Source organism: Notechis scutatus, chromosome 5 (genome assembly GCF_049901735.1).
Source record: "Notechis scutatus isolate UNSWTSFEM ecotype Mainland chromosome 5, rNotScu1.2, whole genome shotgun sequence".
In the NCBI taxonomy this organism is placed as follows: Eukaryota; Metazoa; Chordata; class Lepidosauria; order Squamata; family Elapidae; genus Notechis; species Notechis scutatus.
This window is the reverse complement of record NC_142013.1, coordinates 28,929,072-28,952,973: the sequence shown is the minus strand read 5'-3', so window position 1 is coordinate 28,952,973 and position 23,902 is coordinate 28,929,072. Positions and strand designations below refer to the sequence as shown.

The 23,902-nt window shown below is 34.6% G+C and overlaps 1 protein-coding gene across 2 annotated transcripts in view; it reads right to left on the bottom strand.

The window, feature by feature from the left end:
* The window catches only part of LSAMP (limbic system associated membrane protein), a 498,110-nt gene that overhangs the window by 27,692 nt on the left and 446,516 nt on the right, over positions 1-23,902 (bottom strand). For both annotated transcript variants that reach the window (XM_087966398.1, XM_087966399.1), the window contains exons 4-6: positions 15,634-15,768; positions 5,638-5,758; positions 4,773-4,921 (exon numbers count right to left, since the gene is read on the bottom strand). In XM_087966398.1, the coding sequence (XP_087822524.1) occupies positions 4,773-4,921; positions 5,638-5,758; positions 15,634-15,768 (405 nt within the window). The remainder of the gene's footprint in view (positions 1-4,772; positions 4,922-5,637; positions 5,759-15,633; positions 15,769-23,902) is intronic.

The window sequence follows — 23,902 nt, the reverse complement described above, 5'->3', positions numbered from 1 at the left end:
TTTTTCAAAATGCTGAGATAGTTGTAAGTCTGCTCAATTTGCACAATTCAGACAACCAGTTTCTTGGGATTTATTTTTTTAATTTTTCTATTTCATTGTAAAAATAACGATATTTTCCCTACCTTACAGCAAACTTTAGAAAGTCATATTATGGCCTTGAGCCTGTATGTATGTTAAGGTGATATTGAATGAATGAGTGTGCATAGAGGGACAGGAATATCCTTATCCTGCTTCTTCTCTCACAATACTTATCCTGCTTCTTCTCTCACAATAAATATAGTCTTATTGCAGACATTATATTGAAAACATATAGGAATTAGGTTCTAGGGCGGATCCCAATCTGGATTTTATTTGTTCTTCAGATAGTTTTAAGAATAAAAATTTAAATGAAAGCAGAAACCAGAAATATACTTAATCTTTGTAGGATTTACCCCTGCTATTGTCTGCATAGATATGATGGTTTAAATTATTTTAGAATTATCTACAAATGTTCTGCTATTCATGTGCACTTTTAGACCTTCATGACACCAAATAAATGCAAAATTGATAAATCAATTTTATCAGAAAATAGGTATCATATCATAACACTTCTTTGTGATCAATGTCTCCCAAGGAGACAGGAAGTTCTCTAAACAAAGTGTTCTCTTTGGGGCTGTATTTAGAAATTACATGTTTGATGTGTTATTCTCAGAAAAGAAAAGAAAATAATTAAAATAGAGAAGGACTCATTCTATTTCTTCAGTTTGTCCCTGGAGGTGCTTTTGGTGGGGCTTTTTCTTATTTCTTGCTTGCACATGAAAACCAGAAAATTCTTATTTAATTCCAAAACAATTGAAACACATTTCTTGCTTCTTTTCAAAGAATAATATGGGTAGTCCTCAACCTGCCAATTGAGCCCAAAATTTCAATGATAAGCAAGCCAGTTATTAAGTGAGTTTTGCCTCACTTTACAACCATCCCTGCCATATTTGTTAAGAGAATCACTGCTGTTGTTAAGTTAGTAACATGGTTGGCTTCCCAATTAACTTTGCTGGTTAGAAAGTCACAAAAGTTGATCATATGACCTCGGGACACTGCAACCATCACTGATATGAACCAGTTGCCAAGCATCAAAATTGTTGATCACATGACCATGGAAATGCTGCAATAATCGTAAGTAGGAAAAACAATCATGTCACTTTTTTCAGTGCCACTAAAAGAATGGTTGTAAGTCGAGGACAACAGTAGACAGTTACAGACTACCCAGCTTTCAGTTAGAGGGTCTTCAGACATATCAATACTAACTTTCTCTATTCTCTAGGGCTATGTGAGAGATTTGTTTAAATGTGAAGAATAGGTTTTACATGAAGACAATGAGCTATTCTGGAATTCCTACATTGCTATATCTTTATTGTATATATTTCATAATATGCTAGTAGGAACCTACAGAGATGTAGAAAATATCTGAGACATTATGTCAGAGCAAATTCTAGATAGCATTGGGAACTCTGAACTTGCTACCTTTCCATTTAAGCTGTTCGTAGTTTAATAACTTTGATTCATTATTATCAAATAGTGATAATAACCAACCTAATTTCTGATATTGACTGGCCTTCATAACACTTTCTCAGACACCTAGATTGCTCTGTAGCCAAACCAGAGAAAGTATTTTTCAATTTCTTTTTCTCAATAAAAAAATTAGGCCAAACCCCTTTTATAACTATGAATTTAAAGCATTGGCTGGAAGAGTATGATAATAATTTCTAAACAGAGAGGAGGCAAGAAAATAAACCAAAACACTTTTGCTCTTGCTGGTATATATGTTACTAATGGAAGTCTGGCCAAATGCTTCTTCAAATCTGTTACTACTACTATTTATATTCAGGAGCCTGTTGAGGCACTGAGAATCTGTGCGCTAGAAAGCCTTCTTGGTACTGTTCAGTGTAAAATGGAGCAATTAGAAGGCACAAAACAAAATATATAAACCCAATCAACAGGACTGGGCAGATTTTCAAAAAGTATTTTATTTCAAGAAACTTATTGAAATGGGTGGGGGGAAAACACTTCCTTTGCTCCTCACTGAGCCTTGATAAGAGCAACTGTCTGCTATATGCAGCAACTGCTATTAATGAAGTAAGTGCTTGACCTCATCCTGACACTTTGCCAAAGCAGAATGACATATAAGAGATGTCCTTGTAGAAAGAAAGCTATGTTAGCTTGTGGTAGCCAAAAATCAGAAGGAGTATGAAAGCATCTTTGCAGACTAGCAAATCTAATTAAAGGGCAGAACAAGGTTTGTTTTTAAAAAGTATTACCAGATTCTTTACTCTATAAAATGTGAAATATCTTATTGAAGAAGAAAATAGGTGATCCACAAATCTCTACTAATTCATATTATCTTTGAAAGACCACATAAAAATGGAATTGTTAAACTATATATAGTTTTTTGCTTTCATTGATTTACAGTGCTGACTTAATCAGGTTGTCTTTTCAGAAGGTATAGGAAGAGTTTCATTAGTCCTTTAGCATCTACCAGAGTTAAAACAGGTACAATGAAAAAGCAAGATTGAAAGAAAACAAACCTTTGCCCATAAATAGATCTTCTGTACATTTCCTTTTGCAAAGAATGGCTAGGGTTTTTTTTAAAGAAAGAAAAACATCCTAGAACAAGGAAATTCCTTCCACAAAACAGAAAGTCCAGTAGGTTTCTTTTTTCTTTCCTTTCTATGAAAACAAATTCTTGAAAACTGATACATATTCTGTTTTCCTCTTTTACTGCTTGTTTAATGAGCAAAAGGATAACTTGTAAAGGAAATGAAAGAGGATATAAGTGTAGGAATAACCTTGGTAGCTGTTGAGCATCCAGGCTAAAAAAGCTAAAACTTCATTGTTTATATCTGTAAATCCATACTTTAGGTGTGTTTTTTCCTTCTGTTGCCTCAATGTTGCTTCATTATGTACAGGATACAGACAGTCAAAATAATGTCCCAATATTTACAATGGTTGTTTATTTTATTGTTTTGTTTTCTTTCATCTACTTCTTCCTGTGATACATTTGAGACAAGTAAAGTCAAACAAAACTGCAGCAAATTTCAAGGATGATCTGAACAGCAGTTGCTTTTGGTTTATTTCTTTGACCTTGTGAGTAATAATTGTAGTATTTGTGGATGTAAGGAAGCATGACTGATTGAGTCTCTGCTCCCATGCACCGTGCTTCCAAATCTGCTTTTTGAGGCACATTTACCAATGAACTTCTTAAGAACATCTTTGCCTTATAGTTCAATTTACCTAGCTATTTATAAAAGTATCAACAGTGCTCATCTGTTCTTAGCCATATTATTGGTTTATATTTTTAAAAAGCTATAAGTTCTGAAGTCAGAGAATAAAAGGCAAAACAATGGTTTGTGTTAACTGGATAAAGACCTTGAAAATTGCTGAAAAAAAGTCCAAAGAACTATAATCCATTACAGATCTCCAAGATAAAACACAGAATGAAATAATATATTTTAGTCTGACTTGAAGTTTAAATTGGTTGGTCTACCACAATGGTCAAGAAAATGTTGGACCCCATTCAACAATGAATCATAGTTTCAAATATTGTCTGTCATCAGAATTAGATTTAGAATTAGATCTTTTTGAACAATGTGTTCTTAAGGGTTTACGTAAGTTAAGGGGTATTTTTACTGAAGGGTAAATTTTCTACAAGAATCTCTATCTTCCCAGCTGCCTAATCGTATAGTTGTCTTTCTTTATTATGTTTCTAAGAAAAGACTATTAAAAGACCTTGCTGAGTTAAGAAATAACTTGATTTTTTATATTCTATTTTTATCAAAGATTAAGAAAAGATAAATTGGAGCCCAGAAAATGCATGCATGCATATATGCTTAAATAGATATATTTGCACCTGTTTCTCGGCTTGATTATTTTCTTAACAAAAAAGTTAAGTTGAAAAATGTAAACCTACACCAAACAGCAGCATTTGCATTATTTTCACTTTTTCCCCCACATTAAAAATGCCTACAATTAAGGTTACAGAATTATCTTTGTTTTGCAATGCAAACAGAAATTTGTATTAATGATTTATATTTGGGAATGATGGAAAGTGAGTCTCAGGACCATGTCAAACATTATATATGTTTTATAAAAATATGCATCTAGCTGTGGTTGGGATTGACTCTCTCTCTCTCTTCTTCTTCTTTTTTTACAAATGGACTATATTCATCTTTTTTCACAGCTCATAAAAACAACCTTTAAACCCAAGCAACATTCCTTTATTAGACTTTAATCTATGACTTCTTTTGAGTTGCCTTGAAAGAAAACTCTTTCTTTTCTGTCCTTATTTCAATTTGCATTTCTTTCTCCATGTTGTCAAATTACATTTCATCAATAATTCAAACAATAATTGTACTTTGTTAGCCCCTTTCTAATATCAATGCTATATATCTTGATGATGGCTTTCAAACACACTAATTTTAGTTTAAAGCTGGGATATAATTATGAATAATACCACTTAATAGTATTATTACCAAATGAAACTGGATTTATTGTCTTGGAAACTAAGTTAATTTATACTGAAAATCTAAGCAATGGTACTTGGAAGAAAGCCCCTGACTTTAAAGAAGGAGATCTTCCTATTTATTTTTCTATGGATATGAGGATGGAGTAGAAGGATGTTTTCTCTTTTATTTTGCTGAATTCATTTTAGGATGCAGGACTGCCCTATCTACAGAGCATCCTTTTCACTACAACAAGTGAAACTCACTCATATATTTTCTTTTCGCTTCCATACTTACTGTAAAGAAATAGGCTAGCATTTGTGATTCCAAGTTTGTTGGTAGCGACACAGGTATAGTTGCCATAATGTTCTTCAGTGACATTGGTCACTGTCAGGAAGGACTGGCTCCCTATGCTCCTGATCTCCAGACCATTGGCACTATTTATCCTGAGAATCAAGAAAAGTCAATGGTAAATATAGTAATACTTTGCATTCTTTGTATATGGTAAGTATGAGGATTTAAAATTTCAGTGCAGACTGCAGACAGATATGAAATGAGAAGGGTACTTTGATACAGACAGGGGAATACATGAGAATGGAAGGGAAAAAACTATGAAAGTTACATAATTTTTTAACCTACATGTTTACTCTTGGGTTTTTTTAATTATCTTTTTCAATAATTCATAAATAATGTGGTAAGATTTGCCTTTTACATCACTTTACCCCTCTTCTTTTTCAATTCCTGCCCCATAATTCACTATTTTTCTAGCTGAGATAATAGCTATGCTAGTCTTTTTCAGCAAACACAACAAAAAATCTTGTGGCATTTTAAAAATTAACCATCTTATTGTATCAGAAGTTAGACACAATTCAGATAGACCTTTCTCATTTACATCCTGCAAAACTATACTGCAAACTTCATTTAGAAGCCTAGCACTCCCTTCAAATAAGTGTGGGGCTTGTTTTCAAAGCACAACTGATATTATATAGATACTATACCTGTGTTTGTTGCTAACTTGTGGTCATACGGCTAGTGGGTGGAATGTTGAAAGAAAAAAAGAAGATGAGTGATGGAACTTTTGGAAAGTGAGCATTGAGTATAAAAAGAACATTTTTAAGCTAGACATCAGGGACAAGAGAAAGAAGATAAATAGCATAATTACCTAGTGTCATCTCTGTACCACTCAAAATCAGGCGTAGGCACAGCAGAGGCTGCACACTTAAGTGAAACTGGCCGCCCTGTAGCAGATACATTGCTCTTGGATTCCGTGATAGTTGGCGGGTCTGCAGGAGAGAAAGACTGGCTCATATCACTGCTATCAATGTGTGCCTACTTGGAGCCACTACGCAAGGAGTGCAGCCATTCAAATTTGCATATCTTCAGGCTTACTTATGATTTGTAAGCATCAGAATGTAATGAAATCTATTAATATGGGCAGGAAATAGTGAAGCCAGTAGGAAAAAAGCAGCAATTATCGAACATACATAAAAAAATTCAGGGTAGAACAATTTGCTCTAAAATTTACTCTTTATTTTATGTCATTATGTATATTGATGTCAGGCATGCAATAAAATATTCCTCATTTTTCCTTAAGCAATCCTGTAAATTCTTATGGAAGAATGGACTTATATATGAACATTTATATAAATATAAATATACGGACATTTGTGTTAAACCAGAACCTGGAAGATGCAGATCAACTATCCCTGAGTCATGGATGATTTTAGATTAGTTGTTATCTCTCATTGTAATTTATCCTTAAAGCTGTTCTGGTAAATATAAGAGGAAGGTTTTATAGCATATTTGATATGAATAGGAATATTGTTTCAATCTAGTAGTCTTTTCACTATAACTATTGAAAACATTTTTGTTCCACTGGACCCAGGGGTGGGCTGCTGGGGGTTCGCAGGGGTTCAGGAGATTCCCTAACTAAGATTATGTGCAGTTTGGAGAACCCCCAAATCCCACTCCTGGCTGGCCCCACCCCACCCCTCCCAGGAGTCTCCACATGGCCCATTTTGGATTCAGGTAAGTGCAGGGCGCGTACAGACGCTCAGGATGGCAAAAAACAGGCCTCCTGGAAGTTCAGGAAGGCTGGAAATGGGCCCATTTCCAGCTTCCAGAGAGCATTTGGAGCCCAGGGAAGCAGTTTTTACCCTCCCAGAGGCTCGAGGAAAATTGCCAGACCCGGAGAGGGCAAAAACACCCTCCCGCCATGGTGTAGGAGGCTGACTAGGACACACCCACCATCACCATGCCCACCCAGCAACCGGGCAGAGAACCCATTGCTAAAATTTTTGAAGCCCGCCCCTGACTGGACCTAATGTAGGAAATAAATCACAAAATGAGCAAATATTTTTATACAGTTCTGAAAGCTAAACAGAATTCAGGAGCACCTACATTTCTGAATTCTGCTAAGAAGCCAATTCCCTTACTTTCAGCTGCATTCTTTATATTAGCCATATTTCCAATACTTAAAAAAAGACATTCCGGATGCTTGATAAGATACTATTGATACTGATATATCTACAGAATTAAAGGACAACGTATTCAAAAGAATAACCTGATTCCTTTTCCTGAGAGATCACTGTACTAATTCAGTCTAAAAATAATATTTAGTGTGTAGAAAGGACAAGAAATAAAATATATGTTGCATTATGAGTTCCAGGTACAGCACCTTACATGTCAATCTTGGTTTGGAAATGAGGCACTAAATGGTTCCCATACTATAAGCCTATACACACATTTTGTGAATGAAATCCACAAAATTTTGTGGGATGCATTGCATTTCATTAAAAAATAGTGTGGGTTGTAATAGTAGTAAAGAATATAAAGATGAAAAAGATGCGTAAGGGAGAAAAAGCAAATCCCATAGTGATTTGTCTTATATGAAATAGCAATAGCAATAGCACTTAAACTTATATACCGCTTTATAGTGCTTTTACAGCCACTCTAAGTGGTTTACAGCATCAGCATATTGCCCCCAACAATTTAGGTTCTTATTTTACCACCTCAGAAGAATGGGAGGCTGAGTCAACCTTGAACCCGGTGAGATTCGATCTGCCAAATTGCAGGCAGCTGGCTGCAGCAGAAGCAGCCTGCAGTACAGCACTCTAACCACTGTGCCACCGAGGTTCCTAATGCTGCTTTTATAGTGGTAGCATATAGATTTGGATTGTTAGTCATTTTATGCAATAAAGAGTCTTTTATCATATTATCCCAGCATTGAATGCCATTTCTAAAATCACCTACATTTGGATCCTTTTAACTAGAAATGTATGAACGGAGCCTGGGATCATCTGCTGGTAAAATGTGTATGCTTATTCACTGAGCTATGGCCCTTTCTTACTGAAAACCTGAAGGATGAACTTCTCTAATGGCTTCTACATAATTAGATCCCACAATTTGCCTCTTGCTTCTATATGTTTTAAAAGAAAAAACAACAACTAGAATTAACAAATCAAGGATAAAGATATCAAACCCAAACTGTAAGAATAAAAGATTATGCACAATTGATGAAGCAAACTATGCTTTTTGTGATTGCACATATTTAAACCCAGTGCAAATTGTCAATTTAAGCCATCCTCTGCATACATACTATGATCCCATCCCAACTTTCAGGCATACAGATAGTTCCCACATTAATTTTGAATTTATACTTTCAACACTTCTGAAATTACACCATGGCCTATACTAGTGAATAATATGATGGACTTGGGTAGAATTGTCCAGAGTAATTTTAGGCAGTGAAAGAAAATTTCAATTAAATCAAAGGTAGCTCTTCGGGAAGAAGAACTAATTTTTAACATTTTTTCACAGGTTATTAGGATCCACAACTTCATCAACCTCATAGAAAATCACTAAGTGCTAGATTTGCAATTTGAAGTGTTATGTTAGCGTTGGGCATTTTTATTTCTAGCTACTGTTAAATAAAATGTGCAACGACAGCTCAAATAAACAAAAAAATTAAGCATGAGCTTAAATGTGTATATTTTAATCCGCTTGTCTGTGAGTCAGGCTTTCACAGTCTTTTCTGTTTTAAATTTGGTGCTAGCCTACTGCTGTGTTAGAATAGTTTTTTCTTCATCCTGATTGGTTGGGAGTCTTGGTCTATGTTTATTGGTCTTGGAGTTTGCTGTGTTCTGCTTGATTGGTGTTTCTAATATCTTCTGTCTGTTTTGTGGCTTTTTTTGTCTTGATCGGCTGGCAACATTGTGTTTCCTGTATTGGAGGCTTTTAGTGCGGCTTGGCTTCGAGTAAACGGACGGCTATCATTTATTAGGAAGCTAGGTTTCATTTGGGTGCCTGGTTGGGGTGTGTTTGAGCTGGAGGTATCAGGGGGGATCTGTTTGTGCCCAGATGTTTGCCTGGCTTGTGGTGTGGAGATTTTTTTGTTTGTGAGTGCAGGCTTCCAGATAATTGACAGTCTGGTGGAGTCATCTCTTCTATTCATGCTTTCAGGTCTGAAAAAAACCCTATAATGACTTGGGAAAATATGCGAACAAAGCTGAATGCCATATGCCATTTGTTTTCTTAAGTTTTTGCGGGTATTTATATGTATGGTATTCAGCTTTGTTCATGTATTTTCCCATATGTATTGTGTATACACAAGCCTGATGATGGCAGATGAGATTCTGCCGAAACATCGCTACAACTTTAAAAGCACAACTATAATGACATGGGAAAATACCTGAACAAAGCTGAATATATATATATTGTAATCTTAAAACAAGATCCTTGCTGCTTTCATATCTCCCACAATAGAAGCCTAACTATGTTTCCATATAGGATGGATTTTTAAAAAAAACAGTTTTATTGCCCAATTGAAGTATTTAATACTATAAGGGGAAAAAAAACCCAACCTTCAAAACATTACAAACAAACAGTAATTAGGAGCACAGAAGAAAATCTGAACACAGAAGACAGCAATTTCAGCTTTTCATATTAAATTACTGAGATACTTTCTTTACCTTGTCTTTCCTCTATAATATATAAAAGTCATATGTTGGTTGAGAAAAAAAATCAACTAACATAATAAACAATCGAGCGAAGTTATTGGAGGAAGGCTACAATATTTTATATTGCAATTCCATTCAGGTTTACATGCAGTAGATGTTTGTTTCAGCCTTTAGTTGATTTCACTCTAATTTTTGTGGGAATATAAATAATTTCTATTTGAAATCCAGTGCAAATGAAATCAAGGTAGAAAGGTAACTTTTTATTTTTATGATCGCTATGATTAGGAGTTTGTTATGTGATTAGAATTCCAATAATAATAAAATAATTCTGAGTATATACTGTTTCTTCCCTTTCCATTTTCTCACCATTTATTAAAATATTTTAAATAATTACAACAAAAAGGTGAAAAGAAAAGCAAGGAATAAAATGATACAATAATAGTAAGCAGAGAGCTTACAGTAATAAAAATTAAATTACAATATCAAATAATGTATGAATTGATTGTATTGAACTGAGAACATTATATCATTGAAAATAAAATAAAAATATTTACAAAACTCTGAAAAATATTAATATCACTATTTATTTTTATTCTAAGAAGAAATTAACATATTCATAAACTAAAGAAGGAAAAAAATATTATTAGAAAACTACTTGCTTTCAAAATATAGGGTCTCTTTGTACCTGACTTATAGTTACAATCAACATGTTTATGAGTATTTAATATTGTTTCAAATTACAGTCCTTGCACTCTTGTGGGTTTTAATTTTTTAATAAGTCTGTTTAAAATGAAAGCACTGGTAAAAAAGTGCAATTTCTCAGGCAGAAAATATCTATTGCATACATAATCACATATATAAATTCTAATGAATCAAAATCATGTTCAAAGCGACATTCTGACAGAAAAGTAAATAAAACCAATTTTACTTCATATCATAATATCTACAGTATACTTTATTTTCCTTCTTCACATACTTTACTTTCTCATGGGACAATTCAAGTCACAATGATTATATAAAGCCCCTCCCTCTCCTGGAAGAGGAAAAAAAAAGAGTTTGGTTTCTTTAAAATCATAGGATATAAGAGCAACATTTTTCAACTCCCCAATAGAAGTTAACAATTTGAATCAAACAGGAAGCAACTAAATCCAACAAATAAGAACTTTTCTTCAGAAACCGTCTGTTTCTGTGGAAATAGCCAAAAAGTCTATCTGGGATTTTAACTTCAATTTTTAGTATTGTGCTAAGGCCTGTGTTCTTTTTTTTTCTGCCCTAGTTAGGGAATTGAGCGTAATTTTAGCCTTTCTTCATCCTTAAGGCTGTTTTCAAAAGCTCTAAGTTTTTCTTTAGAATCTCTTGTGATATATAATAATACAGTGAAACCTCTCCAGCATTTTGTCAGAGATTCTGTCAGAAAGACCATTGTTTGTAACAGAGTAGCCCTACCTTGGGATTTGTCTGAGATTTATTTTTTCCACATCCACTATTTCATTTTGATATATTATGTTAAAAGGGGGCTTTACATATTTTTTTAAATTAAGTTTTTGCTTATTTCCTCTGTGATTAGTTTGATCACTCAAAGGCAGAGAGAAGATTGAATCTCTCTCTCATGCTTACAGTCCAAACAGTCAGCAAGTAGCTTTTCAGATATAGTTTCTACATTTGTATTTTGATCTTTTAACTACCCAAAATGAACCCTATCTCTCACAGACCAGGATTAATGGCTGCCAATTAAAGGTGCTTTCTGGAAGATAACTGATGGCAGAAAGAACTACAAGCTACCATTCCAAAGCAATAGAGGACTAGAAGATGAAGAGGCTTCTGGAAAAGAGCTTTTGAATCAGAGGATCACAACAATCTGCTACAATCTAGTTTGATGCACTTCAAATGTGCATCAATTTCCATAATCCCCATGAGTAAGCATTTAACATGTTAATTGCTGGCTCTGGTATTTGAAGTTCACTATATCAGGAAGGCACCAGGTTGGAACAATCTGGGATAAATACCATGATTCCCAGTCAGATTTGATCTTATATTTAGTCTTACAAACACATTGGCCTTGTTTGTTTTTCAAAAAAATATAAATTCTGCTAAGCCTAGTTAGAACTATTGGCGAGACTACTGAATTATTTACAAATAGTTCTTGACTTACAACTTGTTAGCAACTGAAGTTACCAAAACAAAAACAAAACAAATAAAACAACAACACCCCAAACCTTACAATCCAGATTCAAAGTTCTGACAACCAGATAACAGATAATCAGAGTTGGAAGGTGTTCCATATTAGCAGGCTCGAAACCCTGCGTTCCTATTGGTCCAGACAAGCCGGATCGTGATTGGATGGCTTGAACATTCCTGATTGGCTCATACAGGGTTTGCCGCGATTGGCTGTAACCAAGCGCGGCAAACTCAAAGAGTTGTCATTGGCTGCCTAGCCACGGCCAGCTCTATAAGAAGAGCTGCCGCGCACTAGGGTTTTTGTCTCGGAATCTATCTGCTTAATAAAGAGCTGTTGTTCACTACTCGAGCCTCGTCTGTTCATGGGACCCACCGACTGAACTTAACAGAAGGGACCTTGTAGGTCATCTAGTCCAACCCCCACCTAAGTGGGAGACCCTATACCATTTCTGACAAATGGCAGTCCAATCTCTGCCAGATCATGTGATCACATTTTGGGTACCTAGTAATCAGCACACATTTATGGCTGCAATGTCTCACAGCCATGTGACTATGAATTATGACTTTCTTTTTGCCATTATTTCTAATGTCTGGCAAAAAAATCCCCATCTATTGTGGACAATGGGTTCACTAAACAACCATGGTGATTTGCATAACAATCACTGAAAACAAGCTGTAAAATCGGGCATGGTCATCTGATGACCCACCCAACAACCAGCTTGACTTACAACTGTAATTCTGGGCTCAATTATGGCTGCAAGTTGAGAACTACCTGTGCCTAGTCTTAGATATCAGACTTTCAGGAAGATTCAAACTGGAACAAATCCAAAGAATGGCATGACAGTGATCAAGGGACTGTAAATTAAGTCTTACACAAAGATATCATGGAGACTTGGAAAAAAATTACACTGATTTGGTTTACGATAGTATTCCTCAAGCACCTGAAAGGATTCAGACTAAAGGCCTTATATATTTTGTCATCACAGAATACTGGACACGGGATAGTGGCATAAATGCAAATGTCAGTTGAATGTTATGAAAAACTTTCTAACAGTAAAACAATTTGACAATGGAATCAATTACTTCGGATGACAGTGAGATGCCCTTTGCCAGCTGTCTTCAATCACAAGCTGGTGATAGTTTTTTTTTTTTGGCTTGGAATGCTTTAATTTGTACTTTTGCACAAATGGAGGGTTGACTTTGGTGATTTAATACTTTTGAAGTCTCTGATTGTGTGACTTCAGCACAAATTACATATGATGAAGTTAAGGATCAAAAGTAGAGCTACTGATACCATGCTTTTCTAATATACAATGTGTTAAAATTAAGAGATCTAACCTTAACTGAATCTAAGAAGCAGCTTGTATGAAAATAACTTCCACAGATGCTCGTCTGCCTAATTATCTATGATCACCACCTGCTGCCTCTTCCTTATTCAGCAGGGTCCCTGATCCTGTAGATTTTTTACAAGGTGCTTTTGGCTGCTGAAGAAAGCATTGAATGGGAAGGTCATCTTCTAGCAGTCCAATCCCCTGATTCAGGCAGATCTCTGAATGTAACACAAAGGGCTTAACAATTTACATCTGCTATAGCCTTATAAAAAGAATAATATATTCAAATCAAACAGATGCACACATACATATATGCACATTATAGTTGACTATGACTCAGCTGTGTCACTTTTACATCTAGACTGAGTTGTTAGTTAAAAAGAGCCTTAAGTTGCTGTATTGCCCCATAGCTCAGCCAAGAACTATAATTAATATGGTTTTTTATCCTTTAGCTTCTATACTGAGTATTTGGCCACTTCTGCATCAGCATCTGAGAATATCTTTGTGTTTTTACAACACTATCAAGCGTCTTCACTTCTTCTATAATTGAATGCAATTAACTTCAAGTTCAGAAAAAAAAACAAAGAGCCTTCTGCAACAATATGGTTGAGGGTTTACAGTAGATGATTTCCACTGGTGTGAATTTCCATCTCAGTCCCCATGCCATTGCCTCAGTTTTCCTTTCTCTCCGCCAAAGTCAAGGAAGCATTGTGCAAATTGCAGAATTGCACTAATCTTTTTGGCTAATCAGGAGTGGACCTGTCCAGTAACAATTCACTGTTTGTTCTTATTGTGAAACCAACATTAGGAGACAGGGCAGAGATGGGATGTATTTATATATTTGTTAGATATTAATATCTGCACTTTTTCCGTAGGTATTTCTGTAGGTATGCAGATTGGATAAGAAACATTAAGCAACAGTATTTAGAAATTAAAAGGGAATTCTGAGATAAATTGAATGTAAATGATCTCTGTGTAAAGTATCCTTAGCTGGTGATGGTCTTACTTTTTACTAGAAATGATCTTGCTAAACTAGTGAATTTGCTACATTAATTATCTTTTAAAAATTGTAATTTAATATTTTTTTCAAAATAATTTGTGTTTTTAAAATAAGGAAATAGTTGGGAAAGAAGCTGGAATAATATATTGGACAGTAAGCAATTTCACAAATTAGCCAAGAATTTAAACTAAGTATGTAATTTAAGTTCGAGTCTTCTGTTCTTTTGTCATAATACGGGATCATCCTCCTGGTCTTCTAACATGACATAAATATGACCCATTATACCATTTTTCTCCTATGTCCTCAGAGTATAGCTGAGGCAGATTGGTCATCCTTATCTTGTTCCACCTTGAAAATAAGTTTTACTTTTTCTCCCAGGCTACTTCACCAATGAATTGTTTGCTGACATGGTCAGAAATTGGAATCTGTCTAGCTTCTCTTAGTTTAAACTTAGGTTTAAACCACTATAGGCTTTGTTCCATTTCTTCTGATGACTGGGAATTTCCCTCTGGAAATGGCAGCTTTGGCTTGGGGCTGGTTTCTACAGAAGAATTATCCTATGGTATTTATTTCCTGACCAGAGCTGCTTCTTTAGCTTTTCAGAATAGAGACTGGCAGTGGGTGGAATAGATTTTTGTCCACATTTTTTTTGGCTGTCTTGAGTTCTGATGTTTAACATTTTAACATAACCTTTTGAAAAAGCCCCATTTTGTATTGCTTGGGAAAATCATATCTAGTAATTTAGTTAATTTAAACTACAACAATCACAACAGCAAATATTCTTTTTCTTGCAAAACAGTTGGTTACATTTTGTCAGATCTGAAAGAAAAACATCCATTTAGATTTAAGTGCCTAAGGTTATACGTCTTCTCCATAGCATTTATATTTAAATAATTCTCCAAGGCCCAAAATAGTAATTTCTTTTTATGAAAATGCTAATGTATTATAAATTAAAAGAAGCAAAAATGAGATTAAAAGATTCTAAATGCACAGACAATTCACAAACACATTTCTAAATCAAGGATTTAAAGTAATTGCTCAACAGATTTATCTAAGCCACATTCAAACAAAGAAAAAGCTGCCTCTTTTGGATAGCTAAAGAGATTACAGTATGAGTTCCCTATTTATATTTTCCTAATATAATATTTACTAATTAGTTTATACCTTATTTCTGATAGGCATTTATAAATAGTTTCTTTGAGAAAACACTATCTTTGCTCATTTTTTTTTAAAAAAAATCCTATCTTAAATATCATTGTCAATACATATTTTGAGGTAGATTTAACATCTACAGTGATGCTCCCAGTTTGGGCTTTTCTTAATAGCTTTTTTTCCCTTCGAAAGTTTTGCTTAAGAGTTAGCAGAGAATGTATGAGTGTTAGTGCTCTTTATGGTTTTTCCTTGCTCTGCATTTAAATTCATATGGTGTCCATTGAGTTACGGGAATCACTTTCTCTCAGATTCGCTTGCTGGTCTTTTTTTCAGATTTTTTTTTGTTTTTGCTTCACTGGCCAAATGCTTTTTTTTAAAGAGAGATTTTCTGTACATGGTTCACTAATAGTCCCAACTGGACTGTCCAGATGATGTTTCCTCTGTCATAAGAGTTTTTCATTGATTGTCATCACCATAATACACAGAGTTCAACTTTCCTTTTTTAATATGTCTGATTTGATGGAAATAAAAATACTCACAATTCACAGTGACTCGGACTTGCTTCACATCAGCTGTGGAAACCTCATTTGCAGCTTTGCACTCATATTTGCCTGACTGCTCTCGTGTTATTCCCAGGATCTCCAGGAACTCTTCTTCACCTTCAAATTCTCTGCCTGTGAAAAGAGAAAAAAAGCTGAACTTACTAGTCTTCAGTGTATAAGAAGAGCTATAAAAGGAGATAGATGAAAGCCAAGCCAAAATGCAGAAATTATGTCCATTTTTTTTTCTCTACCTGTTTTGTAATTGTTTATTTCTGTAGCCTTTTTGATGTGTTAAGTTTATTAACTAATGTAATTAGTAGGTATTATAATTTAAGAAAAAAAGTTCTGAGATAAAATCACTCAAACTCATTATCAGTTATAATATCCTATTCTGTGCATTGAGATTTTGTTTCAGAGACCTTTGCCCTTCTACGTGCTTACAAATACCCATCAGATTTGCTAATAATACTAACAAGCAACAAGATGATGACTCTGTATTACAGAGGAGAAACCAAATTATGCAGCATATCCCAATGCCAACTTGGCCCTGACCTCACATCTAATGTACCCATGTTATTATTGCAGGACATAATAATGTCACCAACAGAATTAGTGGAAGATATACTTGCTTCCTATATGCTTATAGCATTAGTGGTTTGCAAGGCCTCTAATATTGCAGTAGAATTTGTATTAGTTTCTATTAAGGCTTGCTTGAGATTGTGATCTAAAGTTTTGGCTAAAATTGGCCTTATGGAATGATTTCTGCCCTCCTTAATTCTTGAGGGCAATTCTATATTCTCCTAGAAATTAGTGATGGATGAAAGCTTCAAATGTCATGGCCTCTCGGTCCATTATTTAATTTCATCAGATTTTAAAAGATCCAATTTAGAACAAAAACAATATATCTTTGACCTTAAGAAAAAATGGAGAATTTTTCTCTCCTTATTATAAAGGTTGCTTGCTCAGAAGATACTTCATTCATGCTAAGTGTCTTACTTATAAATTGTCCATCCTGAACATAAAAGCCTTTTTTTCTAGCTGGACAAAATGCTTTATCTTCCATAGTGCTAGAAGGGAAATGAAAGAGAAACAAGAACTCCTTACTTAAAAGATGTTTCTCCATTTCTATAGTGGCAACTGAATTAATTTCCCATGTCCTACCTGTCAGGTATAAAAGATCACACAAGAAGGTCCAATTAAACTGACTTATTGCTAATTATACTTATGCAAAGAATCATCTTAAGTAATGGTTAACATCTGCCTGGGATTAGATAAGGTCCAATGGAATTTAAGGGAGATTGGATTTAGTTGTTTATGACTACATAGGGATTCTAGGTTGATCCCTCTTCTAACTATGCCTTCAGATTCTGTAACTTCTCCTACTCTATCCAAGATTAAATCCTTGATTTATTAATGTCTCTCTCAGTTAACCATTTATGCAGTTCTGACAAAGAAAACATTTCTACCTGAAAACTGTTAAACTGAAAAATCAGGAAGAATTGCTACAGTTTCATGTAGCAGTTGATGTAATGGTTTTGGAATAGCTTTTAATTAATCACCCTCGTTTGTTTGGAGCATTGGTCTCTGATCAGACATACATTTATTAATGATGTTTGTTTTAAAAGTATTTATATTACACACCACTGTATGGGGCATCAACTTTACAAGACACTTGAGAAATTTGATAGCTGAATTCTTATAGGAAATAATATAAACCATTTCTCTCAGAATACTAAGCAGATATGAACTTATCTCTCCATGGGATTTTATCCTTCTCTGAATATTATGATGAGTTCTTGGTAATTTAATGTGCATTTAAATTACCTAATGAGCTCAGGAGTTCAAAAGGAGGACAGAAATAATCATTGAAGTTTGGAAAAAGCTTGTGAAACAAATTCACAGGGATATCTAGCTTAATATGTAACATGAGATAGATAGAAGGATTATCTATTATCTAAAACCACTCTCCTATTGTCAATGGATAGTTATTGCGGTATCCCTCTGGAAATGATACATTTGACATAAGATTGCTTTCATTTAATTATTCTGTTCTAAAAAAATAAAGGAATACACCTACTAGGTGGTGCAGTTATTTCAGGCCCTAGCATATGCTTTATTTTCACACCTACCTTTGTGAAACAAAATACTCAGGTATTAGAGAAGTATTAAATATGCAATTTAATTGATGTTATGAGAAAACTCATATTGATCAATATAGGCTATATGTTTGATATATTTGTTCATCTTGTCCTTCAATCTTTGAAAGATACAATATGACTAACATAGAATAACAGAATAATAGAGTTGGAAGGCACCTTGAAGGTTTCCTAGTTCAACCCTATTGGACCATATAAACTGGGAATGGATAAAACAAGAATGTCTTTGAAATTTCCATTTCATTTACTTCTATAACACTGAAAAATGTCATCTTATGCAACCCTGTAAGCGTGCTTTCTCTCTTGCCGCTATACTTTCTGTAACAGCTTCTTCTTGAGGTCTATGATATTGCAATCCTCTTGTAGCAAGTTCTGTGTTATGGAGTTTTGTGAACCCACTAGGAGTGTTTTAATTGTTGCATTCTCTGTATGACTATTATCTACTGTACTTCTATTTCATTTATCTTCTAAAAGTAGCCTTTGTTAATGATCATTCGTTCAGCAGTTGTTTAAAGTTATGATAGTGCTGAATGAGGAAACGTATGGCTACTCCTCAAGTTTTGACCATTACAGCATCCCTGCAGTGATTGCAGTTTGGTTGCTTGGCAACCAGCTCACCATTACAACAGTCACAGAGTCATGTGGTCATGTGAGCACCATTTGTAACCTTTACTGCTGCTGGCTTTCATCAAGTAAACTTAATGGGTAGCTGGCAGGAGGCCGCAAATGACAATCACATAACATTGCTCTTAAAAACCACACAAGACTTGCTTAACCACCACAACTGGAACTGCTAGAACTGCCATTGTAAGTTTGTGTGGTCACATGAAATTGGGCTTTATGTTGCTTAGCAACAGTCCCAAATACCATCATTAACTGAGGTTAACCTGTAGTGTAGTTTTAACTTTTCCTAGATACTGCCTTGAGCCATTTGAGCATCAGGCATCCTTACAAATTCAGTTAAAGGTAAAGGTGTAGGTGAAGGTCAGAGGTGGTATTCAGCAGGTTCTGACCAGTTCTGGAGAACTGGTAGTGGAAACTTTGAGTAGTTTGGAGAACTGGCAAATCCCACCTCTGACTGGCCATGTCAACCCCATCCCTTCTCTGCCTCCCATTGAATCCCAGCTGATTGGCTGGGTCTTCTTTGGTTGCCCTGCCCAGGAGAACGGAGCTGGAAAGCAGGTTAGTGGGGTGGGGAGGGAATGGGGATTTTGTAGTAACCTTCTCCTGCCACGCCCACCAAGGTCCACAGAACCGGTAGTAAAAAAATTAGAATTCCACCACTGGTGAAGGTCATCCTGCATGTTTTATTCCACTAGTTGTGACTGACTTTAGGGGCGGCCTCATCTCCATTTCTTAAGCCTTAAGAAATCTTAAGAGCCAGATTTGTCTGGAGATGTTATGGTAGTCATGTAGCCAGTATGACATTACACCACAGCACAGATTGTATGGAAAAGCATGGAATGTTGTTGCCTTCCTGAATGTTTACAAAAAATTAAAGCCTACATCTAGGCAGCTTGACATCCAAGTGCTGTGAGGCAGGTGAGCTCCTGTTATTTGTTCTAGTCCTGCCAACCTAGCAGTTTGAAAGCATGTAAATACAAATTCAGTAATAGGCAAAAAATAATTCCATCCATTGGTCCTTATGTTGAACTGAAAAAAGCCACAGATATTTGCAATGTAATCCCAATGATATCTGTTACATAATGATTTTCCATTAAATTTAATGTTTTATTCTTAGAAGTTTTTAGATTCAATCCCTGCATTCTTATAATAAGGCTTAAGAAATTTAGCTCAAATCCTGGGTAGCTACTGCAAGTCACTGTTGATAGCACTAGGCTAGCCTTGAATAAAGACATAGCAATAGTACTTAGACTTATATACCGCTTTATAGTGCTTTACAGCCCTCTCAAAGTGGTTTACAGAGTCAGCATATTGCCTCCAACAATTTGGGTCCTCATTTTACCCACCTTGGAAGGATGGAAGGCTGAGTCAACCTTGAGCCTGGTGGGATTTGATCTGCCAAATTGCAGTAGGAATAGCTTGCAGTACTGCACTCTAACCACTGCGCCACCGAGGCTCCATATCCTTATCCATAGCCATGAGTTCCAAAGCACAATGCACATTTATTTTAAAAATTACTCTGGTGATAAAAAAATAATCATTATTATAATTATCATCACCATCTCAATACTACTGAGCATTTCAGTTTGCATCTCTTTCAGAAATGCGATGTTATTTGCCAATCCAGTTCCGAAAACTGACAATGTGAATCTTGCTAGTCCAATTTAAACATCTAAGAGTGTTCAGAGGCTAGCTTTGAGTAAAATGAAATGAACAGTAAGAAGTACAGAGTCTACCAAGAGGCATTAAATTGTCGGACTCAAACAATAAAAAATGAACAACAGGAGACTGGTTAGTTGCTATCCATTTTATTACAATAAATGAAACTAGAGGAAGGTGTCCATTTGGGGTGATTTTAGGAAAAAATCCTCTGGATTTTAAATGTTTTATAATTAAATGGGGATTATAACCTGTTTATGACATTTTCAACTGTGATGTCTTGAGATAATTCCCTCTAGGTGGGTTTCAAATGATCTTTGTAGATCAGCTTAATATATTCCAAGTGATTAGGCTTTCTATGCCACTTTTCTAAGGCAAATATATTTGACCTTTACCAAACTGACCTTTTCTCAGTGACATCATATAAATCTTGGTTATATACCACTTTCTTAGTGTTCTTTACCTTAGGGAATAATATGCTCTTCAGAGACTCCTTGGTTGTTAGTTATCACAGCCTCCCTTAGGTGATACTATACCAGGCTATAGCCATACCACATCTCTCTTCTCATTAATTTCATGAGGCATCAGATTAATTCTAAAAAGCTTTTGACTAATAATCAATTCAGGCAACCTGCCATGCAGTCCTTTACTGAATTACTCCACAGTTTCTGCAGTCACTGGCAGGTTCTTTATCTTCCAACATAATGTAGGAAATATTATTTTTCCGATCATCATCTTCCATGGAATTTTTTGATCACGATACTGAAATTTGACTTAAGCCAGCATTTTACAAAAACTCAACACCAAATATTTTTTTTTGAAAATTTTATTTGGGTTTTCACAAAAACAAAATACAAATAAAACATCTTTTTTGAAAATAGCATGGTCATAGGTTATCACTTCTTCATACAGACACAAAACTCAATTTCATGCTCATTTTTATATTCTATTCCATATTTTATTACCATTTTATATTTTCTACATAGTTTTCCCCCTCTTTTAATTTTCTCAACTTTATTTTAATTATCTCATCTCAATTCAAATCATTATATTTATACTTTTGTCTGTCCTGTTTCAATTTCACATTATCTTTTCTTATTAAGCAATTTTTTCCCTCTAGTTACCAATTAGAGTATGACTCCTTTATATCCTTTAATTTTATCCATTCAAACTCTTATTTAAGCTTCAATGTATACCTTTAAGATTATAGCATTCAATATAATACATAACTTAAATCGAGTTCTGCTTGGTACATTCTTAAAATAGAGACTATATTCTTAAAAAGAAAAAATTATATATATATATATATATATATATATATATATATATATATATATATATATATATATATATGTAAATAAAACACACATTCCATTCCAATTCAATTCTATCATTAATATGCATTAAAATCTTAACATCTTTAACATTTCTTTTCAATTAAATATCATACTTCCTTGGGAACACTTATAAACTTTCCATAGTTAATTCTTTTTTCCCCATATTTCTCACTTATATTTTTATAAATCATTACTAATAATTAAAAATGTTCCCTTTTAATTCTCTCAATTTTAATTCATTTATTTATTAACAAACATCCCACTACATTACAGTAAATATTTTATCCATCATCATATTTTCCAAAATTATTTCTATTTGTAATATAACATTGCTATCTTATGTACCTTTGCAGAATCCCTTTTGCAATTAAATTTTCACCCATTATCTCTAAACAAGCTTATGGTTACAATTCTTATATCTTTTCTCTGTTTCTCCATTTCTTGTTTCTGTTTTTTACAAGTCCTTTTCCTTGCCTTCTTCCCCCTCTTCTTCTCCCTCCCCTTTTTACCCCCTCGTCTCTCTACTTCTAACTCTCTCATCTGTAATCCCTCTTCTGTTGCTTTCTAATATTATACTTATCTTTCAAATTGTTCTTCTTTTTGGTTGTTTTTTCTAGTCTTAAACCTTTCACTCTCTTTCCCCCCTTTTCTTTTTCCCCCCCACTTAAAATTATTTGATCATTAAAGATGGCTTCTTCTTTGTCCCAATCTTCTTGTTCTGCAAGCGTTTCTTGTTGCTTCTCATAGTTCCAGATCTCCATTTCTAAGAATTGAAACACGAAGCCAAAAGAACTTCTCCCTTCTTGTGCATCTTCTTTCCATTTTTAAAGTTCTGTTTTCAGTTCTTCTAAGAGTGATACCATTTAAAAAACTTTTAAACAACCACCCGGTTAATTTTAGTCATCTAGATGCAAAAACCAAAAATCACCAAATAATCCAAATAATCCAAGGCTGTTTCTACTTGCTTCTTTTTTCTACTTTCTCTTCCTGGGGTTCTATTATTTTGTTACCAAGTTTCAATTAAAATGTATCTTTGAGGAATCTTGTTAAAATTTCACTGTAAGTTCCTTTTAATTACAGTTCCATTCCTTAATTCCAGGCAGTCTCCTCCATTTTTCCAGATCCTGGCCTTTTATTCTTTTTTTTCTCCTTTCCTGCTTTTAAAAACTTTTAAATGTCCAGAAATCTTTATTATCCCTTTGACTTTTATTTTCAGCTTAGATGCCTATTAATGTCAAAGTGGATTTTTTTTCAATTTCTTGCTTAAGTCTCTTAGCAATCAGTATAAGGAAGGGAAGAAAAAAAACCTAATCCTTTCCCTTCTCTCTTTCCTTCGCAGCTTCAAAATCTTCTTTGGGAACAATGTTGTTAAGTTTAAATTCCAGGGTACCTTATTTGTTGCTTTTGCTGTTTGACCCAGTCAACCAAAATTTTCTCTTCTTATCTTCCTCCTGCACATTCTTTTCCAGTTGAGTTCTTCTTTGTGGTGGCCATTTTTGACCACCGCTACAACCACCTTCGGGAAAGGGAGTAATGGCCAGCTGGGGAGAAGATATGTGGCTCTCCTCAACCCTGCAGGCAGTCTCCCCCCTCTTCACCACCTCTACGGGTTGGCTTAGCCCCAAAACCAGCCGGCTCGGGGCGCTCCAGCAGCGAGCACGGATAGAAGCCTCAGAGAGACGAGGCTTCGGTCTGTCGCCAAAGAAGCTAAAACCGGAAGTCCAGCACCAAATATTTTGATCCTGCTATGTTTGATGTTAGTATATAACTTAATATATCTTGGAATCTAGGAGGAAAAAATAAAGGCTCAACTGCATAGATACAAGAACAAAAACTTCAGATTTTGAATTAATTTTCATATCTTATGGCTGCTTTTTATCTGTACCTTCTAAAATGGATAGCAGTAGAAGCATGCAGGATAAGTAACTTTAGTAACTCAAGTCTAAAAGTCTCTATACATAATGACATATTTAACTTTAGAGAATGATTTGCTGATTTTGTATGTCTCAGTTGCATGTGTTATATATTGAGGTTTCCACAGATTTACTATCCATTCTGTTAACAAAGGCATATGGTATCTAAAGAAAAACTTCTGGCTTTTCCCAAAAATCATATGTTGGGAAATATTACTTCTGAATGTGAATTATAATGTTTAGTCAAAGAATTTACGAATTGTTCCATTAAAATTTCCATTAAGATCTTTGGAAATAAAAATATATGTTATTATACAAAGTACAGATCATGTACTTTTGGGCACATTTGGGAATTACTTCTGCAACATTTGACAATCTACTGTAGCTTAATATTTTGTATTGATAAATGCAAATTAAAAAATCGCTGTCAAACAGTTATAAGTTATAAGTTGTTAATGTTTAGTGGCCAGTTCATATTATTTATAACAAATTCTTTTGTATTGCCCTGCATATTTTGACTTGCTGCTCTACATATAGGCATGGCATTCTTCTCTTTTCAATAATGAATCACCCGATA